The sequence below is a fragment of the Xyrauchen texanus genome, chromosome 47, assembly GCF_025860055.1.
Source record: "Xyrauchen texanus isolate HMW12.3.18 chromosome 47, RBS_HiC_50CHRs, whole genome shotgun sequence".
NCBI lineage: Eukaryota > Metazoa > Chordata > Actinopteri > Cypriniformes > Catostomidae > Xyrauchen > Xyrauchen texanus.
The window spans coordinates 496,519-518,991 of record NC_068322.1 but is presented as its reverse complement, the minus strand read 5'-3'; the positions used below and the strand labels follow the sequence as shown (position 1 = coordinate 518,991).

General features: G+C 44.2%; 3 protein-coding genes and 1 pseudogene across 3 annotated transcripts in view; 3 read left to right on the top strand and 1 right to left on the bottom strand.

Moving 5' to 3' along the window:
• The window catches only part of LOC127638820 (glutamate receptor ionotropic, kainate 2-like), a 414,054-nt pseudogene that overhangs the window by 312,188 nt on the left and 79,393 nt on the right, over positions 1-22,473 (top strand).
• LOC127639238 (synapsin-3-like) overlaps positions 1-22,473 on the top strand; it is a 109,041-nt gene that overhangs the window by 55,578 nt on the left and 30,990 nt on the right. The window contains exon 6 of the mRNA XM_052121149.1: positions 210-299. Within this exon, the coding sequence (XP_051977109.1) occupies positions 210-299 (90 nt within the window). The remainder of the gene's footprint in view (positions 1-209; positions 300-22,473) is intronic.
• Positions 553-21,157, bottom strand: LOC127638960 (metalloproteinase inhibitor 3-like). Its single transcript, XM_052120749.1, has 5 exons — positions 20,969-21,157; positions 10,728-10,813; positions 9,333-9,444; positions 7,227-7,348; positions 553-4,947 (listed from the first exon to the last, which is right to left on the bottom strand). The coding sequence occupies exons 1-5, from the start codon at positions 21,084-21,086 to the stop codon at positions 4,750-4,752; spliced, it is 636 nt and encodes a 211-aa protein (XP_051976709.1). The 5' UTR covers positions 21,087-21,157; the 3' UTR covers positions 553-4,749.
• LOC127638955 (uncharacterized) lies at positions 15,376-19,255 on the top strand. The gene is made up of 2 exons (XM_052120740.1): positions 15,376-17,779; positions 17,915-19,255. Exons 1-2 carry the CDS (start codon positions 17,723-17,725, stop codon positions 19,064-19,066), a joined length of 1,209 nt encoding a protein of 402 aa, XP_051976700.1. The 5' UTR covers positions 15,376-17,722; the 3' UTR covers positions 19,067-19,255.

The following is a 22,473-nucleotide window of genomic DNA, read 5'->3' as shown; positions in this document are numbered from 1 at the left end:
GGACGATAAGAGGACTTGATGACATCAGCTGAAAAGGAAAGATGTTTCAGAGGCGGAGCAAGTGTTACATTTTGATGAACGATTATAAAGACTAACATTTTACAAACATTCACAATAAGACCAAAATAGAGTCGGTTTTGTCATCATGTTTTGTGCATGTGTGTTCCTAATGTCATCAGAGTTTTATTTCATTTGTTTTTATCCTGCAGTTCTCTCACATGATCAAACTCTATCAAGCTCTCGGTCCTGAGAAATTCCCTCTCAACGAGCAAACCTTCTTCCCAGACCACTCACAGATGGTAAGTCTGAGCGTTCGCTCATGTCATTCGTAAGTCATGCAACAAGCCAGAGGTATGGTTTATGCGCATTTCTTCTTATCGAATGAAAGATTGATCCATCTGAAGCGAGCGTTTGTTTTTTATTTGCATCATAGTGTTTCCATCCAGCAGTTCTTATGAGATATCCCAAAATGTGCATGAATGGAAACCCTGCTACTGATATACCACATCTATACAGATGAACAGAACTCAATAACAACAAGAGAGTCACAGAGCCGTTTTCACAATATTTATTATAAAAATATAAAACAGAAATGAAAAATCAAAACATTCTTGAAACCCCATTTTGAAAAATGGTCACCTCTTTAGGAATTGGTTTGCATACACGCGCACACACATATGGTATGCACACACACATGTATACATAATGCATGCACACACACACATGTATACATAATGCATGCACACACACACATGTATACATAATGCATGCACACACACATGTATACATAATGCATGCACACACACACATGTATACATAATGCATGCACACACACACATGTATACATAATGCATGCACACACACACATGTATACATAATGCATGCACACACACACATGTATACATAATGCATGCACGCACGCACACATACTGCATGCACGCACGCGCACATACTGCATGCACGCACACACACATGCATACATACTGCATGCACGCACACACACACATGCATACATACTGCATGCACGCACACACACATGCATACATACTGCATGCACGCACACATGCATACATACTGCATGCACGCACACACACACATACGTTATGCACACACACGTATACATAATGCATGCATGCACACACACACATGCTGCATGCACGCACACATGCATACATCCTGCATGCACGCACACATGCATACATAATGCATGCACGCACACATACGGAGTGCATGCACACACATGGTATACATGCACACACACACACATACGGTATACATGCACACATACAGTATGTATGCACACACACATGCATACATACTGCATGCATGCACACATACGGTATACACACACGCACATACGGTATACACGCACAAACACATATTGCATGCATGCACACATATAGAATACACGTGCACACACACACACACATTAAACAACATATTTGCATCTTAAATGAGCGTAAAACAGGACTGATTTGACCAGGATGTTTGTGTGTTTTACATGTTATAAAAACATGAGTTGGACGCGGAGATGAACGCTCTTATACTATTGCAGGACATGTTTACATCTGCATTGATTAACATTTCTCTAGATCTGCAGTATAACATCTAATCGCAGTCATTTCTGCCTAAAGCGGAGGAATGAACCCAACATAATCAGTTCAGTGGTAATGCTAAATTATTCAAGCTGTTCTATATGATACACTCAATGCACATTTATACTATTGCATTCACAACCAAGACCACTGTATGTTCCAGCGTACCCTAAACATGTTAAAAGTAGAATTGAATGTTGGCACATATGCATGTGTGTATATATATATATATATTACATTTGTAATATAGGTTAGCAGTGATGGCTAGTTTGTTTCTATTTTATGCTTTCTCAGATTAAAAGGTGCATAAATACAAATAAAATTAGATGTTGTCTGGACTCTTGTGGGTCTACATTTTTTTTTTCTTTAAGTACAAAAATACTAAATCAATCTCAGCTTATAGTCATAAACAGCAAGAGAAACAAACCAACGAAACGAATAAAATGCATCAATTGCTCAACTCGAGAGTTTCTCTATGTTTGTGCTGGAAGGTTCAGTTTTAGCTGCGCTTACAGTTTATTCACATATTAGGGCGGAACCATTTAGACGAATGTAATTGGGATCATTATAATAATAAACGAATTAAATGAAAGCGTAAAACAGACGGGGACCTCACGATGCAGACGTGACGTCACAAAGCAAGCAACCGCGCTGTTCTTCAGAGTAGCAGATTTCAATGGTGGATACGAGCTGCGTTCTCGTTCTACAGCTTCTTTTCGAGTGTCAGGCGATGTTTCTTCAGTATTAAGAGCTGGAACATACAACAAACATCTGGGCATTCAGACGGTTTAAAAGTTGCGCATTTGGATCAGTTGACGGAGGACTAATCTAAGCGGCTCTGATTGGCTATTGCCGTTCCATTGCTCAACGGAGATGTCTGTGATTGGTTAGAACACTCAACCGCTGCAAAAATACGTTGTAAATAGAAACCGTTGACGCAACTGTACGTAATCACGATTAGATTTTCAATTAATTGTTCAGCCCTACTTATCATTATTTTTTGAATATTATCGCAATATTATAATAATGTTAAAGTAATAGTTCACTCAAAAATGAACATTTGCTGATAATTTACTCACTAGTTTCTTTCTTCATCAAAACTGAATTTAAGATTTAAGGATTTTATTTCAGGCCTCAAAATAATCCACAGGACTCCAAACGATTGATTATTTTTAGAAATAAAACGACACTTTTCACACACATTCACTTGCATTGTTTAAAGGAGGAGGCCTGAAATGAAACACAAAAAAAGAGGGCGAGTAAATTATCAGCAAATTTTTATTTTTGGGTTAACTATTCCGTTTAAGTTATAGAAATATATTATTTTATTATAATAATCATGTATAATAAATTACGATAATAATACTTATTATTTAAGAGTAATTTAATTCTTTAATACTTTAAAAACTTGCTTGTGGCAGTTTAGCCTTTATTTTGGCAAAAGCTTTTATTTTGAAAACTGAAGGAAGCAAGTTTCTGTTGTTTGTAGCAGCATTTTAATGCAGTGAAATGCTCTTATCTGCCTTGCTGCCCAAACCCGCTGTCATGGGGTTATTTCACATTTTTAGAGTAAATTGTAGCAGCCAAACATTAAAGTCATTCTGGGGCGCTTTAAATATAATGCGCTCCGTGCACGGAAGCACCCCGAACTCTAGCAACAGCGCGTTCAGACTATTTATTTACTTAAAGAGCACCTATTATGGTTTTTAAACGTGTCTAATTTTGTTTTAAAGGTCTCATACTATAAATTTACATTCATCCAAAGTCAAAAAACACTTTAATTTGCTCAATTTAAATTGCAGCATTACCATTATTTCCCCAGTGTCAAAAACAACTCAATGATCCGTTCTAAAGGATTCATTCTAAACTCCGCCTTTCAGAGAGCATACTCTGCTCTGATTGGTTCATTCTAAACTCCGCCTTTCAGAGAGCATACTCTGCTCTGATTGGTTCATTCTAAACTCCGCCTTTCAGAGAGCCTACTCTGCTCTGATTGGTTCATTCTAAACTCCTCCTTTCAGAGAGCCTACTCTGCTCTGATTGGTTCATTCTAAACTCCTCCTTTCAGAGAGCCTACTCTGCTCTGATTGGTTCATTCTAAACTCCTCCTTTCAGAGAGCCTACTCTGCTCTGATTGGTTCGTTCTAAACTCCTCCTTTCAGAGAGCCTACTCTGCTCTGATTGGTTCGTTCTAAACTCCTCCTTTCAGAGAGCCTACTCTGCTCTGATTGGTCCATCCTAAACCATTCATTCTAAACTCCGCCTTTCAGAGAGCCTACTCTGCTCTGATTGGTCAAATGTCCCAGACTGTTGTGATTGGTCTACCGCTTAGTGTAGTGTTTGTGGGCGGGCCAAAGTCGCGAGCAGCCAATGAAGACCGGAGGCGGGTTGGTTTATTGTTACCGAATTACGTAGGTTAGTACAGGAAGTCTGCATTTACTAACGACTCGTTTCAGGTGTTCAGAATCGGTTCTTTCGTTTGGGAGTCAATAACTCCCAAATTTGTGAAAACTTTGCAGACTTTTTTACATTCACAAACAGCTCTAACACACTTCATGAATGATAATATTTGGAAAAAAACATAATAGGTGCTCTTTAATTAAATCGCAATCCTCGACACTGGGTCTTATCGTGATTTTGGTTTTATTTTGATTAATCGTTCAGCCCTAAAGCATATATAGCTATATTACTAGCGCCGTTTGATGAAACTAAACATTACAGCACAATCCAGAGGTAAGCAGAGAGAATTAATAAATAAGTACTTAACAGTATATATCTTGGACATAATGTATATTTCCGTACACGTACAATAGCAGTTATTCTTTATGTTTAAAAAGCAATACATCACTAAAAAAAAAAAAAAATATTATTATAATTTTTTTTTATTGCGGCAGGTTCGTATATTATTGCCTTTATAAATTATTTAATATTTAATAAAATCTTCTCAATGGATTATGTTTAGGAGTATCAGTTCGTGCCTTCTGATGTGTCGCATTAATTGCACCAGGTCTCACACGGCAACATTTGATGCAATTCTTGATGAATCACAGGCGCCACAGTAAGTGCTATTAGAAATTGGCGAGGTCGGCGGGAGTCGTCTTTCTCGGGGAACTGTAGGCTGGGGAAGGGGAAGCAGACGTGATGTTTGGCGTGTTCAGGGGTCGGTGGTGTTGATGGTCACTTTGTCTCGAGTGGTCATACCCCGATACCAGTTGCAGTAACCTTCCTTCTGCTGGATGCAAGCGTAGTTGCGGGTCTGGTAACCGGGATAGCCGAAGTGGGACAGCACGTCCGTCCACAGGCATTCGTTCTTGGAGGTCACAAAGCACGGCACGTTGTAACAGGGCTTGATCTACAAAGAGAAGAGCCACAAGTGAGCTTTCAAAGCATTAAATCACAAGACGAGCACCAAACGGAGTGAACGGAACCAAACTTTGACCTAAAACGACTCGAGTTTGCAGCGAAACACCTCTAAAGACAGATGGGTTTAAATGTCTTTTTGTGAATGGTTTCTATTCCTGATCCTATCTCCGATCTCAAGCTAATCTTTGCGTAGTAGAGTCCTCGCCACTACCATCCACCCCAACCGTTGCATCCACGGCCATCCGCTGGAGGGCGGAAGAGTCCGGCCGTCTCAGAGCTGAGAATGGCTGCCGACCACGAGGGGAGAAGGGGCTCCTAGCCGACTCCCTGGAGCAGTCATATGCCATTAGCGCAATATGACTGCCAAAAAACATGAAATATGCAACGGAACCACAAACTAATGTGTAAGATCTGTTTAGAAGAGGATATCGCACAGATTGCCACAATGTCTTTAGAAGTGTTAAAAAGTAACTAAACGTTGCAACACTACTAAGTTGTTAAATTTTTCAGTAGAGTGAAAATAGTTCAGCGATTCTACAAACAAGCTACTTTTTCTAACAATAAAAGGCAGTGGTGTGTATTCACATTGTATCTTATTTATGAATCGAAGTTAATGCACTATGAAGTACTATGAACTTTAAATACCATTAATGTAGTTTGTAGTTCAGCAAACTAATTTACGAGTTTCTAATCTCATATTAGCTCAGTGGTAAAGACGCTGGCTACCACCCCTCGGGTTCGCTAGTTCGAATCCCAGGGCGTGCTGAGTGACTCCAGCCAGGTCTCCCAAGCAACCAAATTGGCCCGGTTGCTAGGGAGGGTAGAGTCACATGTGGTAACCAAATTGGCCCGGTTGCTAGAGAGGTAGAGTCACATGTGGTAACCAAATTGGCCCGGTTGCTAGGGAGGGTAGAGTCATATGGGGTAACCAAATTGGCCTGGTTGCTAGGGAGGGTAGAGTCATATGGGGTAACCAAATTGGCCTGGTTGCTAGGGAGGGAAGAGTCACATGTGGTAACCAAATTGGCCTGGTTGCTAGGGAGGGTAGAGTCATATGGGGTAACCAAATTGGCCTGGTTGCTAGGGAGGGTAGAGTCATATGGGGTAACCAAATTGGGCTGGTTGCTAGGGAGGGTAGAGTCATATGGGGTAACCAAATTGGGCTGGTTGCTAGGGAGGGTAGTCATATGGGGTAACCAAATTGGCCCGGTTGCTAGGGAGGGTAGAGTCACATGGGGTAGCCAAATTGGCCCGGTTGCTAGGGAGGGTAGAGTCACATGGGGTAGCCAAATTGGCCCGGTTGCTAGGGAGGGTAGATTCACATGGGGTAACCAAATTGGCCCGGTTGCTAGGGAGGGTAGTCACATGGGGTAACCTAATTGGCCCGGTTGCTAGAGAGGGTAGAGTCACATGGGGTAACCAAATTGGCCCGATTGCTAGGGAGGGTAGAGTCACATGGGGTAACCTCCTCGGCCCAGTTGCTAGGGAGGGTAGAGTCACATGGGGTAACCTCCTCGGCCCGGTTGCTAGGGAGGGTAGAGTCACATGGGGTAACCAAATTGGCCCGGTTGCTAGGGAGGGTAGAGTCACATGGGGTAACCTCCTCGGCCCGGTTGCTAGGGAGGGTAGAGTCACATGGGGTAACCTCCTCGGCCCGGTTGCTAGGGAGGGTAGAGTCACATGGGGTAACCTCCTCGTGGTCGCTATAATGTGGATCTCGGTGTGGCGTGTGGTGAGAATAGCGTGAAGCCTCCACATGCGCTGTGTCTCCACGGTAACGCACACAAGTCGTCACGTGATAAGATGCGTGGATTGACGGTCTCAGACACTATGGCAGCTGAGATTCGTCCTCCACCACCCAGATTGAGGCGAGTCACTGTGCCACCACGAGGAGTTGGAGCGCATTGGGAATTGGGTGTTACAAAGTGGGTGAAAAAGGGGAGAAAAAAAAATAATGTGGCTTATTTTGCCAGTGCATCTTCCATCAAACATGAAGAGATACAATATTACAGAACATCTGTAGATCAGTCCATACTCTCAGATCTGAGTCCAGTTTGACTTCTAAAGAAGCAATTTAATGCCAGAACCAAACATCTGGACCTCTCCAACAGAACCCAAAAATACACTTCTGTCACTGATGCACACAGGAACGGTCTTTAACCCAGTGCTTCTGAGTGTGTTTTACCCTGGTCTCTCCGAACACTGTCCTGTCATGGGACGTTTGTGCTCCCCGTCCCCTCCACATAAGGCTCATGTGTTGGCACTCACCCTGCAGCTACAGCCCAGCTGGTAGCGATGGTTGATGCCCTTCTTCTGTGCCAGAGTCAGACGCTCCCACCTCTCATTGAAGTTACACAGTCCCGTGTAAACCTTATCATCCTGAACACGACCTGAGGAGACAAACGCGTTTTAGCGTTGCTTGAGGTCATGTACTTCTAAAAACAGATTTTTGTATTTAGTTTTTTATTCTATTTATTCATTTTGTCATTCCAGTCGTTCCATTCACACTTTGTCTGTTAGTCTGAGTTAATGAAATGGCATTCAGTTCCTCAGGTGCGGTCTTGTGTTACTACCTCTATCTAGTGGCATTTTCATCTTTAATTATGGTGGATTGGAAAACAAACCAAAACCGTATTTTGTTTCCTTGTATAATGGGGTGAAGACTACACCTCTCTCACCTTTCTGTTCACTTCAATCTTTAACTCACTAAAAACAAACTCTCTCTTATTAATAAAGCTGCGTATTGACAATGTTCTTCAGGATAAGAAACACACAGTGACACATATATGATGATTCAATAAGTCACGAGTCATCATGTTATAAATCAAGCTGCATTAAGCGTGTGCGCTCGAGGGATGAGCGTCCCATGACAGAGTGTGTATCAGCCGGTGCGGTTTCAATCTCTCCCCCTTAAATTACTGTTTCAGAGTTTGTAGTTATTTACATAAAACACATTAAATATAACGACATTAAAGAAGCGACGCATTAAATATAACCGCATTAAAGATGTGACGCATTAAATATAACCGCATTAAAGATGTGATGCATGAAATATAACCGCATTAAAGATGTGACGCATGAAATATAACCGCATTAAAGATGTGACGCATGAAATAAAACCGCATTAAAGATGTGACGCATGAAATATAACCGCATTAAAGATGTGACGCATTAAATATAACCGCATTAAAGATGTGACGCATGAAATATAACCGCATTAAAGATGTGACGCATTAAACATAACCGCATTAAAGATGTGACGCATTAAATATAACCGCATTAAAGATGTGACGGATTAAATATAACCGCATTAAAGATGTGACGCATTAAATATAACCGCATTAAAGATGTGACGCATTAAATATAACCGCATTAAAGACGTAACACATTAAAGACGCAACGCATGAAATATAACCGCATTAAAGATGCAACGCATGAAATATAACCGCATTAAAGACGTAACACATTAAAGACGTAACGCATGAAATATAACCGCATTAAAGATGCAACGCATGAAATATAACCGCATTAAAGACGTAACACATTAAAGACGCAACGCATGAAATATAACCGCATTAAAGATGCAACGCATGAAATATAACCGCATTAAAGATGCAACGCATGAAATATAACCGCATTAAAGACGTAACACATTAAAGACGTAACGCATGAAATATAACCGCATTAAAGACGTAACGCATGAAATATAACCTCATTAAAGATGCAACGCATTAAATATAACCGAAATAATGCATTTATTTCTTTAAAAGTCTGTGTAGTTGCATATTAAACCGCACTAATGCAGCAACACCTCCTGCAAGCTGCAGGATCAAATATCAGGCCACTTATATTTGTGCTCTTTCATGAATATTCTCTCTCTAGGTCAACGGGGTAAAATAATCTTCTGGAGTACGGCTGGATTAACTGGATACTCCTACCTCTGGCTCTTTTCATCACTATATATAGCGACTGTTTGTGGATTATCACCTACAGCAGAATCTCAACCTCTGCGACAGGTGTGTGTCACACGCTCGTCTCCGCAGCGTTCAGTGAAAACAAAAGACGCTCTGCCGCTGTGTGTGTGTGGTTAAGAGAGACTTTATGAAGAGCCTTGTGCTCTTTGTGATCAAAGCAAGTTCTCCAGCGCCTGTCAGCCGAGTTCAAACACAGAGCTCGTATCAGCCAGAAACACACTATATATTTAGGATACTGTGCTGTTGCACATCTTCACGTTTAGGCTTGAAGCTGGACTAGATTCTTCATTTTGGTGCTTGCAATAAAACACAGCCTTAAGTAAATGATTATCCTGGTGATACATGCAATGCACATTGTAGATGATGTTGACACCTGTGACAGGTGATGTCATGCTCTCACCTGTGATGAGGTACTGGTATTTGTTGATGTCAAACTTGACTCCACACAAGCCATCTGAATTATACGTGTAGATGTACTGCACGTGCTGCATCTTATCAAAGCCCTTATACATCTACAAGACAAAACACACAACACGGTTAACAACTACTGAGACACAACTGACCAAAACACATTGAACATATTCAACAGGAACCGTTTCGGGGATCTCAGCGAGTGTTGACGCTGGCTAGTGAGTTTGAATCCAGGGCGTGCTGAGTGACTCCAGTTAGGTCTCCTTAGCAACCAAATTGGCCTGGTTGCTAGGGAGGGTAGAGTCAGATGGGGTAACCAAATTGGCCTGGTTGCTAGGGAGGGTAGAGTCAGATGGGGTAACCAAATTGGCCCGGTTGCTAGGGAGGGTAGAGTCACATGGGGTAACCAAATTGGCCCGGTTGCTAGGGAGGGTAGAGTCACATGGGGTAACCAAATTGGCCCGGTTGCTAGGGAGGATAGAGTCACATGGGGTAACCAAATTGTCCCGGTTGCTAGGGAAGGTACAGTCACATGGGGTAACAAAATTGTCCCGGTTGCTAGGGAGGGTAGAGTCACATGGGGTAACCAAATTGTCCCAGTTGCTAGGGAGGGTACAGTCACATGGGGTAACCAAATTGTCCCGGTTGCTAGGGAGGGTAGAGTCACATGGGGTAACCAAATTGTCCCAGTTGCTAGGGAGGGTACAGTCACATGTGGTAACCAAATTGTCCCGGTTGCTAGGGAGGGTAGAGACACATGGGGTAACCAAATTGTCCCAGTTTCTAGGGAGGGTACAGTCACATGGGGTAACCAAATTGTCCCAGTTGCTAGGGAGGATAGAGTCACATGGGGTAACCAAATTGTCCCAGTTGCTAGGGAGGGTACAGTCACATGGGGTAACCAAATTGTCCCGGTTGCTAGGGAGGGTAGAGTCACATGGGGTAACCAAATTGTCCCGGTTGCTAGGGAGGGTAGAGACACATGGGGTAACCAAATTGTCCCGGTTGCTAGGGAGGGTAGAGACACATGGGGTAACCAAATTGGCCCGGTTGCTAGGGAGGATGGAGTCAGATGGGGGTGTTTCAGGCACGTCCAGCTGGGAGGAGGCCTCGGGGAAAGACCAAGGAATAGGTGGAGAGATTACATCTCCTCACGGGCCTGGGAACGCCTCGGGGTCCCCCAGTCAGAGCTGGTTAATGTGGCCCGGGATAGGGATGTTTGGCGCCCCCTGCTGGAGCTGCTGCCCCCGCGACCCGCCTTCGGATAAGCGGTTGAAGATGGTATTTTTTTTTATCAAATCAGGGAATAAATTGTGTTTTCCAGGCCCAGAATAGTCATCGAAATCTCAAAATAAAACAAAACAATAATAGTAATTATTCAAACCTTCGTCTGTTTGATGGTGTAGCGCAGGATGCCAAACGGCTCGTCCTCGTTCAGAAGTTTCTTGCCCACAATTTTTGCTCGGATCACTGCAAAAACAAACAAAAGTGCATTAATACAGCATTCTAGAAGGACGTCTGATCGCATCTCTTATAGCAGCATTCCTGCCTAAAATGTCTCTAGAAACTGTATCGATTGTGGAACTGGACTTCCTCCTCCGAGAGCAAAGAATGAGGTCAATTTGAGAGGCTTCTCTCCCATGATCCTTTGCAGTGAGAGCATCGGTAACCTGATACACGAGTGTAGACAAAACATGAGCATGTGAAGCCTTGTTTACATCGACGAATGTCCGCCAGCATCTACAGAGGGAACTTCACCTGCTCTTCTGACAGAGGAACGCAGGAATGTTTGTTATCTTTCACCGCTGGAATTTCCTGCCTGGGATTCTTCAAGGCTCAAATTCCTCCGACCCATCTTTTTTTCACCCCTCATTATCGTCTCTCTCCTCTCGGGGCCCACAGACGTCGATGTGTGCAGTTTAAAGGAACAGTTCTCACCCTCAGGTCATTCCAAACATATTTGGCTTCCTTCTTTTTGCACTTTTCCATACAGTAATCAGGGAATGTCAAGCACCAAAAAGGATCAAATACACCGTAAACGTATCATAAAAGTAAGTCAAGGAAGAAAGCTCGACACAAATTAGTCCATCAACCGGGGTGGGCGAAATATACTGGTTAAATTAGAGAAAGAATATCTCAGCTCTGTAGGTCCATACAATGCAAGTGAATGGTGACCAGAACTTTGACGCTCCATAAAGCACATAAATGCAGCATAAAAGTAATCCATATGACTCCAGTGGTTTAATCCATGTCTTCAGAAGTAATATGAGAGGTGTAAGAGAACAGATCAATATTTAAGTCCTTTTTTACTATGAATTCTCCTCCCCGTTCAGTCAATCTCCAGTTTAACTTTCATTTTCACGTTTTTCTTGTGTTTGGCGATTCACATTCTTCATGTATACACCCCCTACTGGGGAGGGAGAGGAATTTCTAGCGAACAAGACTTAAACACACCTATACATCACTTCTGAAGACATGGATTACACCACTGGAGTCTTATGGATTGCTTTTATGTGCTTTATGGAGCTTCAAAGTTCTGGTCACCATTCACTTGCATTGTATGAACCTACATATTGATCTGTTTCTCACCCACACCTATCATATGACTTCTGAAGACATGGATTAAACCACTGGAGTCTTATGGATTGCTTTTATGCTGCCTTTATGTGCTTTATGGAGCTTCAAAGTTCTGGTCACCATTCACTTGCATTGTATGAACCTACATATTGATCTGTTTCTCACTACACACCTTTCATATCACTTCTGAAGACATGGATTACACCACTGGAGTCTTATGGATAACTTTTATGCTGCATTTATGTGCTTTTTGGAGCTTCAAAGTTCTGGTCTCATTCACTTGCATTGTATGGACCTACAGAGCTGAAATATTCTTCTAAAAATCTTAATTTGTGTTGTGCAGAAGAAAGAAAGTCACATCTGGGATGGCATGAGGGTGAGTAAATAATGACAGAATTTCATTTTTGAGTGTACTGTCCCTTTAATGGACCAATCGAGTAACTTTCCTCTTTCATTTACTCCGTTGCTAATCAGTTTACCTATCGTGAGACTGCGGCTTTCATCACCTCCATAAGCAAATGCTAAAGGTTCAAAGTTCATGCCACTGAACTCAAGTCTAAGAATGGGTTGGCCTTTAGAGCAGTGCTGTGATTGGCTGTTGACCTTGTTCTATGTGTGAAAAGACACTTCTAGAACTCTCCGGTGACCTCTTGACCTCACCTACATATAACTTCCTGTGTGGCTGTTCAGATGGGTTAAACGCTCTCTCTCGCTGTAGTCGACCGCAGAGCGCCTGTGAATGTTTACGTAACCTCGTTCCAGAGCTGTCGGTATGACTTCCACCTGATCAGAGAGAGTTAATGTAGCCGAACCCCCCCCCCGTAACCCCTGTGAATCATACATGAAAGCCCCGAGCTGCCGTTCACCCGCTGTGAATCATGAATATTCATGAAGTGCTCAGAGTTTGACTTACATTTCAGAAAGTAGATGGGCGACCGCTTTCAGAGGTGGGTTAATAGAAATCCGCCACTGAAAATGCCCCCCAAAATTTAAATGGTATAGAATTCCATTATAGTATATTTTTAGTATGTTTAGAATAATATATGCCCTCATAAAAGTACAAATGCCCCTGACAGTGAAGGGGGCGCCTCCGCGCGGGACAGTGAGGGGGGCGTCTCTGCTTTGGACAGTGAGCGGGGGTCTCAGCGCGGGACAGTGAGCGGGGGCGTCTCAGCGCGGGACAGTGAGCGGGGGCGTCTCAGCGCGGGACAGTGAGCTGCGGGCGGCGCCTCAGCGGGACAGTGAGCGGGGGCGTCTCAGCGCGGGACAGTGAGCGGGGGCGTCTCAGCGCGGGACAGTGAGCGGGGGCGTCTCAGCGCGGGACAGTGAGCGGGGGCGTCTCAGCGCGGGACAGTGAGCGGGGGGCGTCTCAGCGCGGGACAGTGAGCGGGCGTCTCCGCACGGGACAGTGAGGGGGGGGCGTCTCAGCACGGGACAGTGAGCGGGGGGACTCCGCGCGGGACAGTGAGCGGGGGCGTCTCCGCGCGGGACAGTGAGCGGGGCGTCTCCGCGCGGGACAGTGAGGGGGGACTCAGCGCGGGACAGTGAGGGGGGCGTCTCATCGCGGGACAGTGAGGGGGCGTCTCAGCGCGGGACAGTGAGCGGGGCGTCTCAGCGCGGGACAGTGAGCGGGGCGTCTCCGCGCGGGACAGTGAGGGGGGGACTCCGCGCAGGGACAGTGAGGGGGGGACTCCGCGCAGGGACAGTGAGGGGGGGGCGTCTCAGCGCAGGGACAGTGAGCGGGGCATCTCAATGCGGGACAGTGAGCGGGGCGTCTCCGCGCAGGGACAGTGAGGGGGACCTATTTGCCATACGGCGTCACTCTAACGGACAGAGTTTTACAATTTTCGTCACGGTCTGTTTTTTTTCGTTATACTTGCATTACTTTCGGTTATATGTAAACGGGGACGGATTACTGACTGGGCCAATGGCGCCAGTGCCCAGGGGGCCCTTGACTGCCCGGGAGGCCCTAGGCTTTAAGATTGCACGATCTAGTTTGGTGATCCCCCACTCGAAAACCCAAACAAGATATTTTAACTTTGCTACGTACGGCTTTAAAGCGCATTTACATGGACAACGCTGATGCATCGCGGGTGACCCGGGTTTGAGTACTGACCCGTGAGGTCCTTTCCCAATCCCATGAGCCCGTGTGCAGGTGCTCACGACCTCCCGAGAGTCAGAACTCGCACTGTGTACGCTCGGCTAAAGAGGAGTTTCTTCTTAACTGCTGATCTGTCCCTGAAGATTCACCCACCCTAGTTAAACTGCAGACACCCCTGCAGGGCACCTCACCCCATCACCACATCTGATGGGAACCAGAGCGGGATATTAAACTTCAGGGGCCACCGTGTAGGGCAAAACACTAATCTGGGGCTTGAAAGGCCTTTAGTGCAGCAGTCCAGAGTGAATGGACCATTTCAAATGCCTTCAAAATCCCTGCCAACTGGGGCTACATGTAAGATCACTGCTGTCCAACACATTCTGGAGGTTTGCGGTGGGCACTGTGGCAGACAATTGCTCCGCGACAGCTATAATGGAGCTGGAAATTCATATTTAATGTCTATAGATGTGGTATGTTGGGTTCAGTTGATTGGTGCAAACCTATTGGGGCAGTGTATTTTTCCCAATACTTAGTAGGCCCCCGTGGTGGCGTAGGACGAGTCTCAATCGGCGCATCTGATCACGTGACTCGTTGTGCATGACACCGCAGAGACTCACAGCATGTGGAGGCTCATGCTACTCTCCACCATCCACACACAACTCACCACACGCCCCATTGAGAGAACCACTAATCACCACCACGAGGAGGTTACCCCATGTGACTCTACCCTCCCTAGCAACCGGGCCAATTTGGTTACCCCATGTGACTCTACCCTCCCTAGCAACTGGGCCAATTTGGTTACCCCATGTGACTCTACCCTCCCTAGCAACTGGGCCAATTTGGTTACCCCATGTGACTCTACCCTCCCTAGCAACCGGGCCAATTTGGTTACCCCATGTGACTCTACCCTCCCTAGCAACCGGGCCAATTTGGTTACCCCATGTGACTCTACTCTCCCTAGCAACCGGGACAATTTGGTTACCCCATGTGACTCTACCCTCCCTAGCAACCGGGCCAATTTGGTTACCCCATGTGACTCTAGCAACCGGGCCAATTTGGTTACCCCATGTGACTCTACCCTCCCTAGCAACCGGGCCAGTTTGTTTACCCCATGTGACTCTACCCTCCCTAGCAACCGGGCCAATTTGGTTACCCCATGTGACTCTACCCTCCCTAGCAACCGGGCCACTTTGGTTACCCCATGTGACTCTACCCTCCCTAGCAACCGGGCCAATTTGGTTACCCCATGTGACTCTACCCTCCCTAGCAACGGGCCAATTTGGTTACCCCATGTGACTCTACCCTCCCTAGCAACCAGGCCAATTTGGTTGCTAAGGAGACCTGACTGGAGTCACTCAGCACGCCCTGGATTCGAATACTCTAATTGATATACCCATGCCCCTTCCCAATATCAATTCTTCTGGACAGATCTGATAGACTGTAGTCACCATTGCAAGCACATCCACATTAGTTGCCATAGTAACAATGCAAACTTGCGTGTGTTCAGCAATGGATGTTTTGCATGAGGGCCGTATCCAAATATGAACACATTAGTCTCAGACAACGGCTTAAAAAAATGGTTGAGGATTTCACAGTCCAACCCAAACCTGAAGTATAACTGGATGTTTACCTCTCATATGCCTCTCCGTCCATATGATGCCACTGAAAATATGTTCCACATGGCAACAGAATGAAAGGCAGATTCTGTAGTACTGTGGAAAACTGCATGGCTGGCATACTGCCACCGATTCAGACACCGAAACAAAAGTTCAACACAGTAGTTGCAGTCTTTGCTTTCATACAGCATGGACACCAACACAAAGCCAAAGTCACATTTATGGGACATCTCAATATTCAGTTTATCCACAAACGCTCTCATTAGTATGCGAGTCATAAGTGGCCTCTTCACCAGACAGTCAGTCTTTGATTTCATCTGATCCCACTCAAACCTCGCTCATGGTTTTATCTGCACCAGCTCAGCGGCGCCGCTCGTAAACGCTCCGTGTTGGCGTGCGCTGCGGTTCACAATGAGCTGCCACCTTGAAGCCGGATTTTGTGGGTGGCATCATGGCCTGCAGCATGGCAGAGCCACGATTCCCTACCAGTGGGAAGAGCGCTGCAGATGGTTCGCTGCCACTCTTAACACTGACGAGGAAACACGACGTGAAAGCCGTTAAACTCATTTGCATTAGAATTATTTGCGGCGATGTACATGGAAGAACTTGTAAAGTCAACATGAAACTACTGCAACCCATGAGGGGCACATAACGGGGTATTTACACTTCTTCACTTCATGCGGTTCTGATCGGATTGCTTTGAGATTATGATTAAGTGTAAATGCCGTTGGAGTCCGGAGGTGGTTTGAGACGCATTCCCGACTCGCTCAAGTGTATAAATGCATCTGGCTGTTCAAGTCACATGTGTAAACATTACTCCGCCCAAAGAGCATCAGCATAGGGCAAATGTGACATAACAGCTGTAACTGAGTATTTGCGTGGTGCAAATTAAGAAACAGATGCCAAATATATTTGATGCAGATCGCTGAAGAAACTCAAAGTAAACACTGAACACAAGCGCAGCTGACACGCATGACACATCTTAACCACAACAAGCCCCGGCAGGAATAACACACACACACTCACACACACACACACACACACACACACACTCACAAACAAACACACACACACTCACAAACAAACACACACACTCTCTCTCACACACACACGCACAGACACACATGCACGGACACACACGCACTCACGCGCGCACACACGCACTCACGCGCGCACACACAAACAAACAAACACACACTCTCACTCACAAACACACACACACACAGTCACACACACAAACACGGACTCACACGTACATACATGCACGGACACACATGACACGCATGCACTCACACACGCACACACACATGCACGCAATCACAGACACACTCACACACACACACACACACACACACACAGACATCCACACACACACACACACAGACATCCACACACACGTCACTTGGAATCAAATAATGAGTCGCACCTTTTTAATTCGCCGCGTGGTATTTGCGTAATCATTAAAGTGAAATGTGTTTTATTTGCATATAGCGCGGGAACTGAAGATCGGATTTATATCCGTTTGGAGGAGACACATTGATGTGGCCGAGTGTAAATATTAGAGGTCAGTGATAGTGGATTCCGCTGATAACTGAAGTGGTGGAAAAGGCGGATGTCCGATTAACGGTCAACTAAACTAGTCCATATCTACAGGCTTTAGTTCACCTTAATTTAAAATCTGCCGTCTCTCTCAACACACATGATGTCACAGAGGTGCAGAAACCTTGTCCAATCAAATGCTTTCTAGAACAAAAACAAACCCTCCCCCTACATCTGTCCAGCGTACCCGGCTGTGTTCTAACTGCCGCTGACAATGCCTTTGCAGGGCACTTTGAAGGGAACAGAATCCCAAACCATTTTCCAAAAATAATCACTTATAAAGTGAGTTCTGACTGACTGATATCACCTTTCAGATATCTGAAGCTCTCACAGTGGAGGTTAATTGTCTTCGAAGCGAATAGGGCATAGGGATGATCACTTGGGAATGGGATGTGGCAGCGTGGGAGCAGCAAGGTGTAAAGGGGCGTATGTGTCTGTAAACTAAAGCCTATTGGCTATTTCTAAAAGTGAGACAAGTCGTTTGGCATGTCCAGCCCCCACAATTTGGTTACCCCATGTGACTCTACCCTCCCTAGTAACCGGGTCAATTTGGTTACCCCATGTGACTCTACCCTCCCTAGCAACTGGGCCAATTTGGTTACCCCATGTGACTCTACCCTCCCTAGCAACCGGGTCAATTTGGTTACCCCATGTGACTCTACCCTCCCTAGCAACCAGGTCAATTTGGTTACCCCATGTGACTCTACCCTCCCTAGCAACCGGGTCAATTTGGTTACCCCATGTGACTCTACCCTCCCTAGTAACCGGGTCAATTTGGTTACCCCATGTGACTCTACCCTCCCTAGTAACCGGGTCAATTTGGTTACCCCATGTGACTCTACCCTCCCTAGCAACTGTGCCAATTTGGTTACCCCATGTGACTCTACCCTCCCTAGCAACCGGGCCAATTTGGTTACCCCATGTGACTCTACCCTCCCTAGCAACCGGGTCAATTTGGTTACCCCATGTGACTCTACCCTCCCTAGCAACCAGGCCAATTTGCTTATCTCATATGGATCTACCCTCCCTAGCAACCGGGCCAATTTGCTTACCCCACGTGACTCTACCCTCCCTAGCAACCGGGCCAATTTGCTTATCTCATATGGATCTACCCTCCCTAGCAACCGGGCCGATTTGGTTACCCCATGTGACTCTACCCTCCCTAGCAACCGGGCCAATTTGCTTTTCTCATGTGACTCTACCCTCCCTAGCAACCGGGCCAATTTGCTTTTCTCATGTGACTCTACCCTCCCTAGCAACCGGGCCAATTTGGTTACCCCATGTGACTCTACCCTTCCTAGCAACCGGGCCAATTTGGTTACCCCATGTGACTCTACCCTTCCTAGCAACCGACCAATTTGGTTACCCCATGTGACTCTATCCTCCCTAGCAACCGGGCCAATTTGGTTACCCCATGTGACTCTACGCTCCCTAGCAACCGGGCCAATTTGGTTACCCCATGTGACACTACCCTCCCTAGCAACCGGGCCAATTTGGTTACCCCATGTGACTCTACCCTCCCTAGCAACCGGGCCAATTTGGTTACCCCATGTGACTCTACCCTCCCTAGCAACCGGGCCAATTTGGTTACCACATGTGACCCTACCCTCCCTAGCAACCGGGCCAATTTGGTTACCACATGTGACTCTACCCTCCCTAGCAACCGGGCCAATTTGGTTACCACATGTGACTGTACCCTCCCTAGCAACCGGGCCAATTTGGTTACCACGTGACTCTACCCTCCCTAGCAACCGGGCCAATTTGGTTACCACATGTGACTCTACCCTCCTCATTTTACACGTAATAACTAAAAGTTATAATTTTCGTTGACTAAAATTATGTAATTTATGTCAGAGTAAAACTCGAAGGCGCGTGCAAAGTAAAGTTAGAAGATTAAGAAACATTGCTGACTTTTATTTTGAAATTCTTCGCAGTACAACGGTTTCTTTTGCGCACACTCAGAGCGTATGAGTATGTTTTCATTTAACATACAAATCACAAATGACGTTGAAATCTAAAAACAACATATTAAATATAACATGAGCTCTGAATAATCACAAAAAGACAAAAAAGTTACAACAAATAAAATAACAGCAGTGTATCTAAAACTGACAAGAAGTTTAGCAGTACACACTAATTTGCATAATTTATTCATAATGCTAATTATTACTGGGAGCTGAAGCGTGGCTTCTTATAACAGTATTATTAGACACTTTGCTGAATAATGCGCACGCCTGACAGAAACGCAGAAAGTAAGTTATAAGAATATCTTTGTGGCTAATAAAAGTGAACATATGAGCAATTAATCTGCTCTCTAAGAGGTATGTGTTTATTCTTTACATTTGTTTACAAATATGTATTTCAATGTTTTCTGTTTATAGGCCCTATTTAAAATGTCATTTTATTCATAATAATTCTACATATACTGGAGTCCAATTTGAACATTAAAAATTGTATGTTAACATTAGTTAACTAAGTAATTAATTACTATTTTATTGAAAAAGTGAAGTAAGGGATTACTCTTAATTGTTAAGTAATTTAGTTACTTCTAATGTAATTGTGTTAAATACTATATTGACAACAATAGTGAAATGTAACATCTTGAAATGTAATGTTAAAATGTGTTTTCTAATTTAACGCCGCCCCTTTAAATTCTTTGGCCAGTTCATGAATAATTAATTTGATTTTATAGGATTTACTTGAATGAATTAAACGAAGCGTTTCATGTCTTTTTCATCTGGTCGAGGTTGATACGGGTTTTCGAAAGTAATTAGTAACAACTAATGCAATTACTTATCATACACAGTAATCTAATTACACTGTAGATGTAGTAATTAGTAGTTAATTAGAGTAAATACACAGCACTGTAGTTAATACAATATGAACTAACATGAACAAACAAACAATAGCATTTTTATAAATTGACATTAGCAAAGATTAATAAATGCCGTAACATTGTATTATGCATTGTTAATAATGATGCCAAATGCAAATCTTACCCAGTAATTATCAAATTTTTTTTGTGCATCAAAATAAGGCGATAAAATTGGTGAGATCACAGCATCTAAAATGCACATATTCCCTTATGCATGCATGTACATTTTAACCAAACATAGTCATGTTGGGGAAATAAGTTATTGGACATTATTTGGAGTTGATTGTTTTTAAATAGGAAGCACTATAATGTATAGCTCAACCTGCTCCTCGTGTTTGCATTGGTTCAGAGGATGTTTTAAAGTTAGGACAATTTTTACACAGGGGCCCCACAAACCCAGGGGCCAGCCCTGTTCTTATGAACCACAGAATCACTGATTAACTTTGTGAAACTTTGCTTTTTTCGTGTTTGAGTTTTAGCGCGCGATGATGACGCACTTTCAATCACATCACAGTACACTGTACACAATACACACAGTACTAGCACAACACAAACTCTTTATAAATACACATTGTCATATACAAAATATGGGTTCAGTCAGAACTAAATAACAATTTAATTTAGTTATTATATGGGGGTCGGGGGAGCGCGCGAGTCACCAAACTTCTCTTAAAAACCATCATGAGGTAAATCCTGTTTAAAAAAAAAATATTATATTCTTTAAATACATTTATAACACTCATACACTCGTTATTGTGAACGAATCGCTCTTATGTAATGTTTAAATACTATTAATCACTCCCGCGCTCATGTATTATCAGTTTAAATGCCCTCATACGGGCGCGTGCGTCTCTTACCGATGTCTGCGTGGCAATACGCGTCCTGCGGATGCCACATCACGCACGTACACGCGTCTGTCGGCTGGTACATCTGCAGGCAGAAGGAAGCCACCAGAAGGAAAAACGAAGTCTTCATGTTGAGGTGTCTAAAAAGCTCCTGTGTGCTCCTGAATACGTCCCTCGCGCTCCCGCGTGCACACTGCTGTCCTCTCGGTGCGCGCCACTAATTACATATAGTGCGCCGGCGGTGACGTCACCGCAGCGGGCGACCAATCACACCGCGCGCCGTTTAACATTACAGGGGCGTGACGTATTGAAAGTGGCTTCATTATGATTTTTTGAGGTTTGCTTGGGCAGACGCTGGTTTCCTCTAAGAGGCAGCAACTTCAGCTGGAAAATTGAGTCGCCATGGAAAGAAGCATGCATGAAAAAACATTTGATAAAAAAAATGTGGTTTAGGGTGTTTTTAAGAAGGTTAAATTTTAAACGCATGACACGAGGTCCTTAATCCTTATAGAATAATAGCAATCACACTGTAAAACAAAACCGATATGGGAATTATGTTTGACCCAAGAATATCAAGGAACTTCATGGGACATCCTAAGATGCTTTTTACAAGTATTGGAGTGTGATGGAATAATAAACACATAATAACATAATATCCGTGTGCTGTATTGTACACTCACAGTGCTCAGAACAGCCTGTAAACTCAATCCTATAATCCTCCACTCATGAATTAGCCCGAATAATCTTGATCCCGCTCTGATAGCGTGCCGGTGCCGCTGGAGAGATCGCAGTCTGATGTCATGAGGTACAGGGTTATAAAAGAGCAAAACCTTTGACCTCTGGAATGAAAGAAGTGTGTTTGTGTGATTATTGTGTGAGCTCTAGAAGTGAAGAATTACTCCAGTTCAGCATTTATTCTTCTTGGTTAATGTTAATGTACTAATACAGTCAGAAGTTATTTATGCTAACGTTAGTTAATGCACAATGAGCAGTCTTATTTTATTAACTAACATGTAAAAAGACGTATAAATGCAAAATATTCTTCATCGCTTATTCAAGCCTAATGCATGAACTAATCTTTATTCCCCAATTTGGAACGCACAATTCCCGATGCGCTCTAATGGTGCGTTCACATACAACGTGAAGAAAATTTTCGCCTCGCATTGCTCGACCACTGGATTATAAACGTGTGTTTAAACTGGCGTTTGCGCGAGTAACGTGAACCCGCGAGTATTCCCGCTTATCTTCCAGAAAAGGACAGGAGGTGGGGCTTCTACGACTTGGTTCATAGTAAAGTACGACCAATAGCTGGAATCAAGTAGACGCGGATATTTACACACGTAACTTCCTCGCTCACTTTCCTCCAAGCAATGTCGTTTATCGTCTCTGTACAGGTATGACACACCGCTACAACAATTCTGTCATCCATTTTTCCAGATTTCTTCTGCTACTACGTCAGTGACATCTAGACAATCTCAACGCTGATAGGCTTTCGCAACAACGCGGCATGCAGATTT

Coding starts and splice junctions, on each gene's coding strand:
- LOC127638955 (XM_052120740.1), top strand. CDS start 17,723: ATGTCCAGCCCCCACAATTTGGTTACCCCATGTGACTCTACCCTCCCT. Junction 17,780..17,914: donor CTACCCTCCCTAGTAACCGG/GTCAATTTGGTT, acceptor CCTAGCAACCAG/GTCAATTTGGTTACCCCATG.
- LOC127638960 (XM_052120749.1), bottom strand. CDS start 21,086: ATGAAGACTTCGTTTTTCCTTCTGGTGGCTTCCTTCTGCCTGCAGATG. Junction 10,814..20,968: donor GTATTGCCACGCAGACATCG/GTAAGAGACGCA, acceptor TTGTTTTTGCAG/TGATCCGAGCAAAAATTGTG. Junction 9,445..10,727: donor ACACCATCAAACAGACGAAG/GTTTGAATAATT, acceptor TTTGTCTTGTAG/ATGTATAAGGGCTTTGATAA.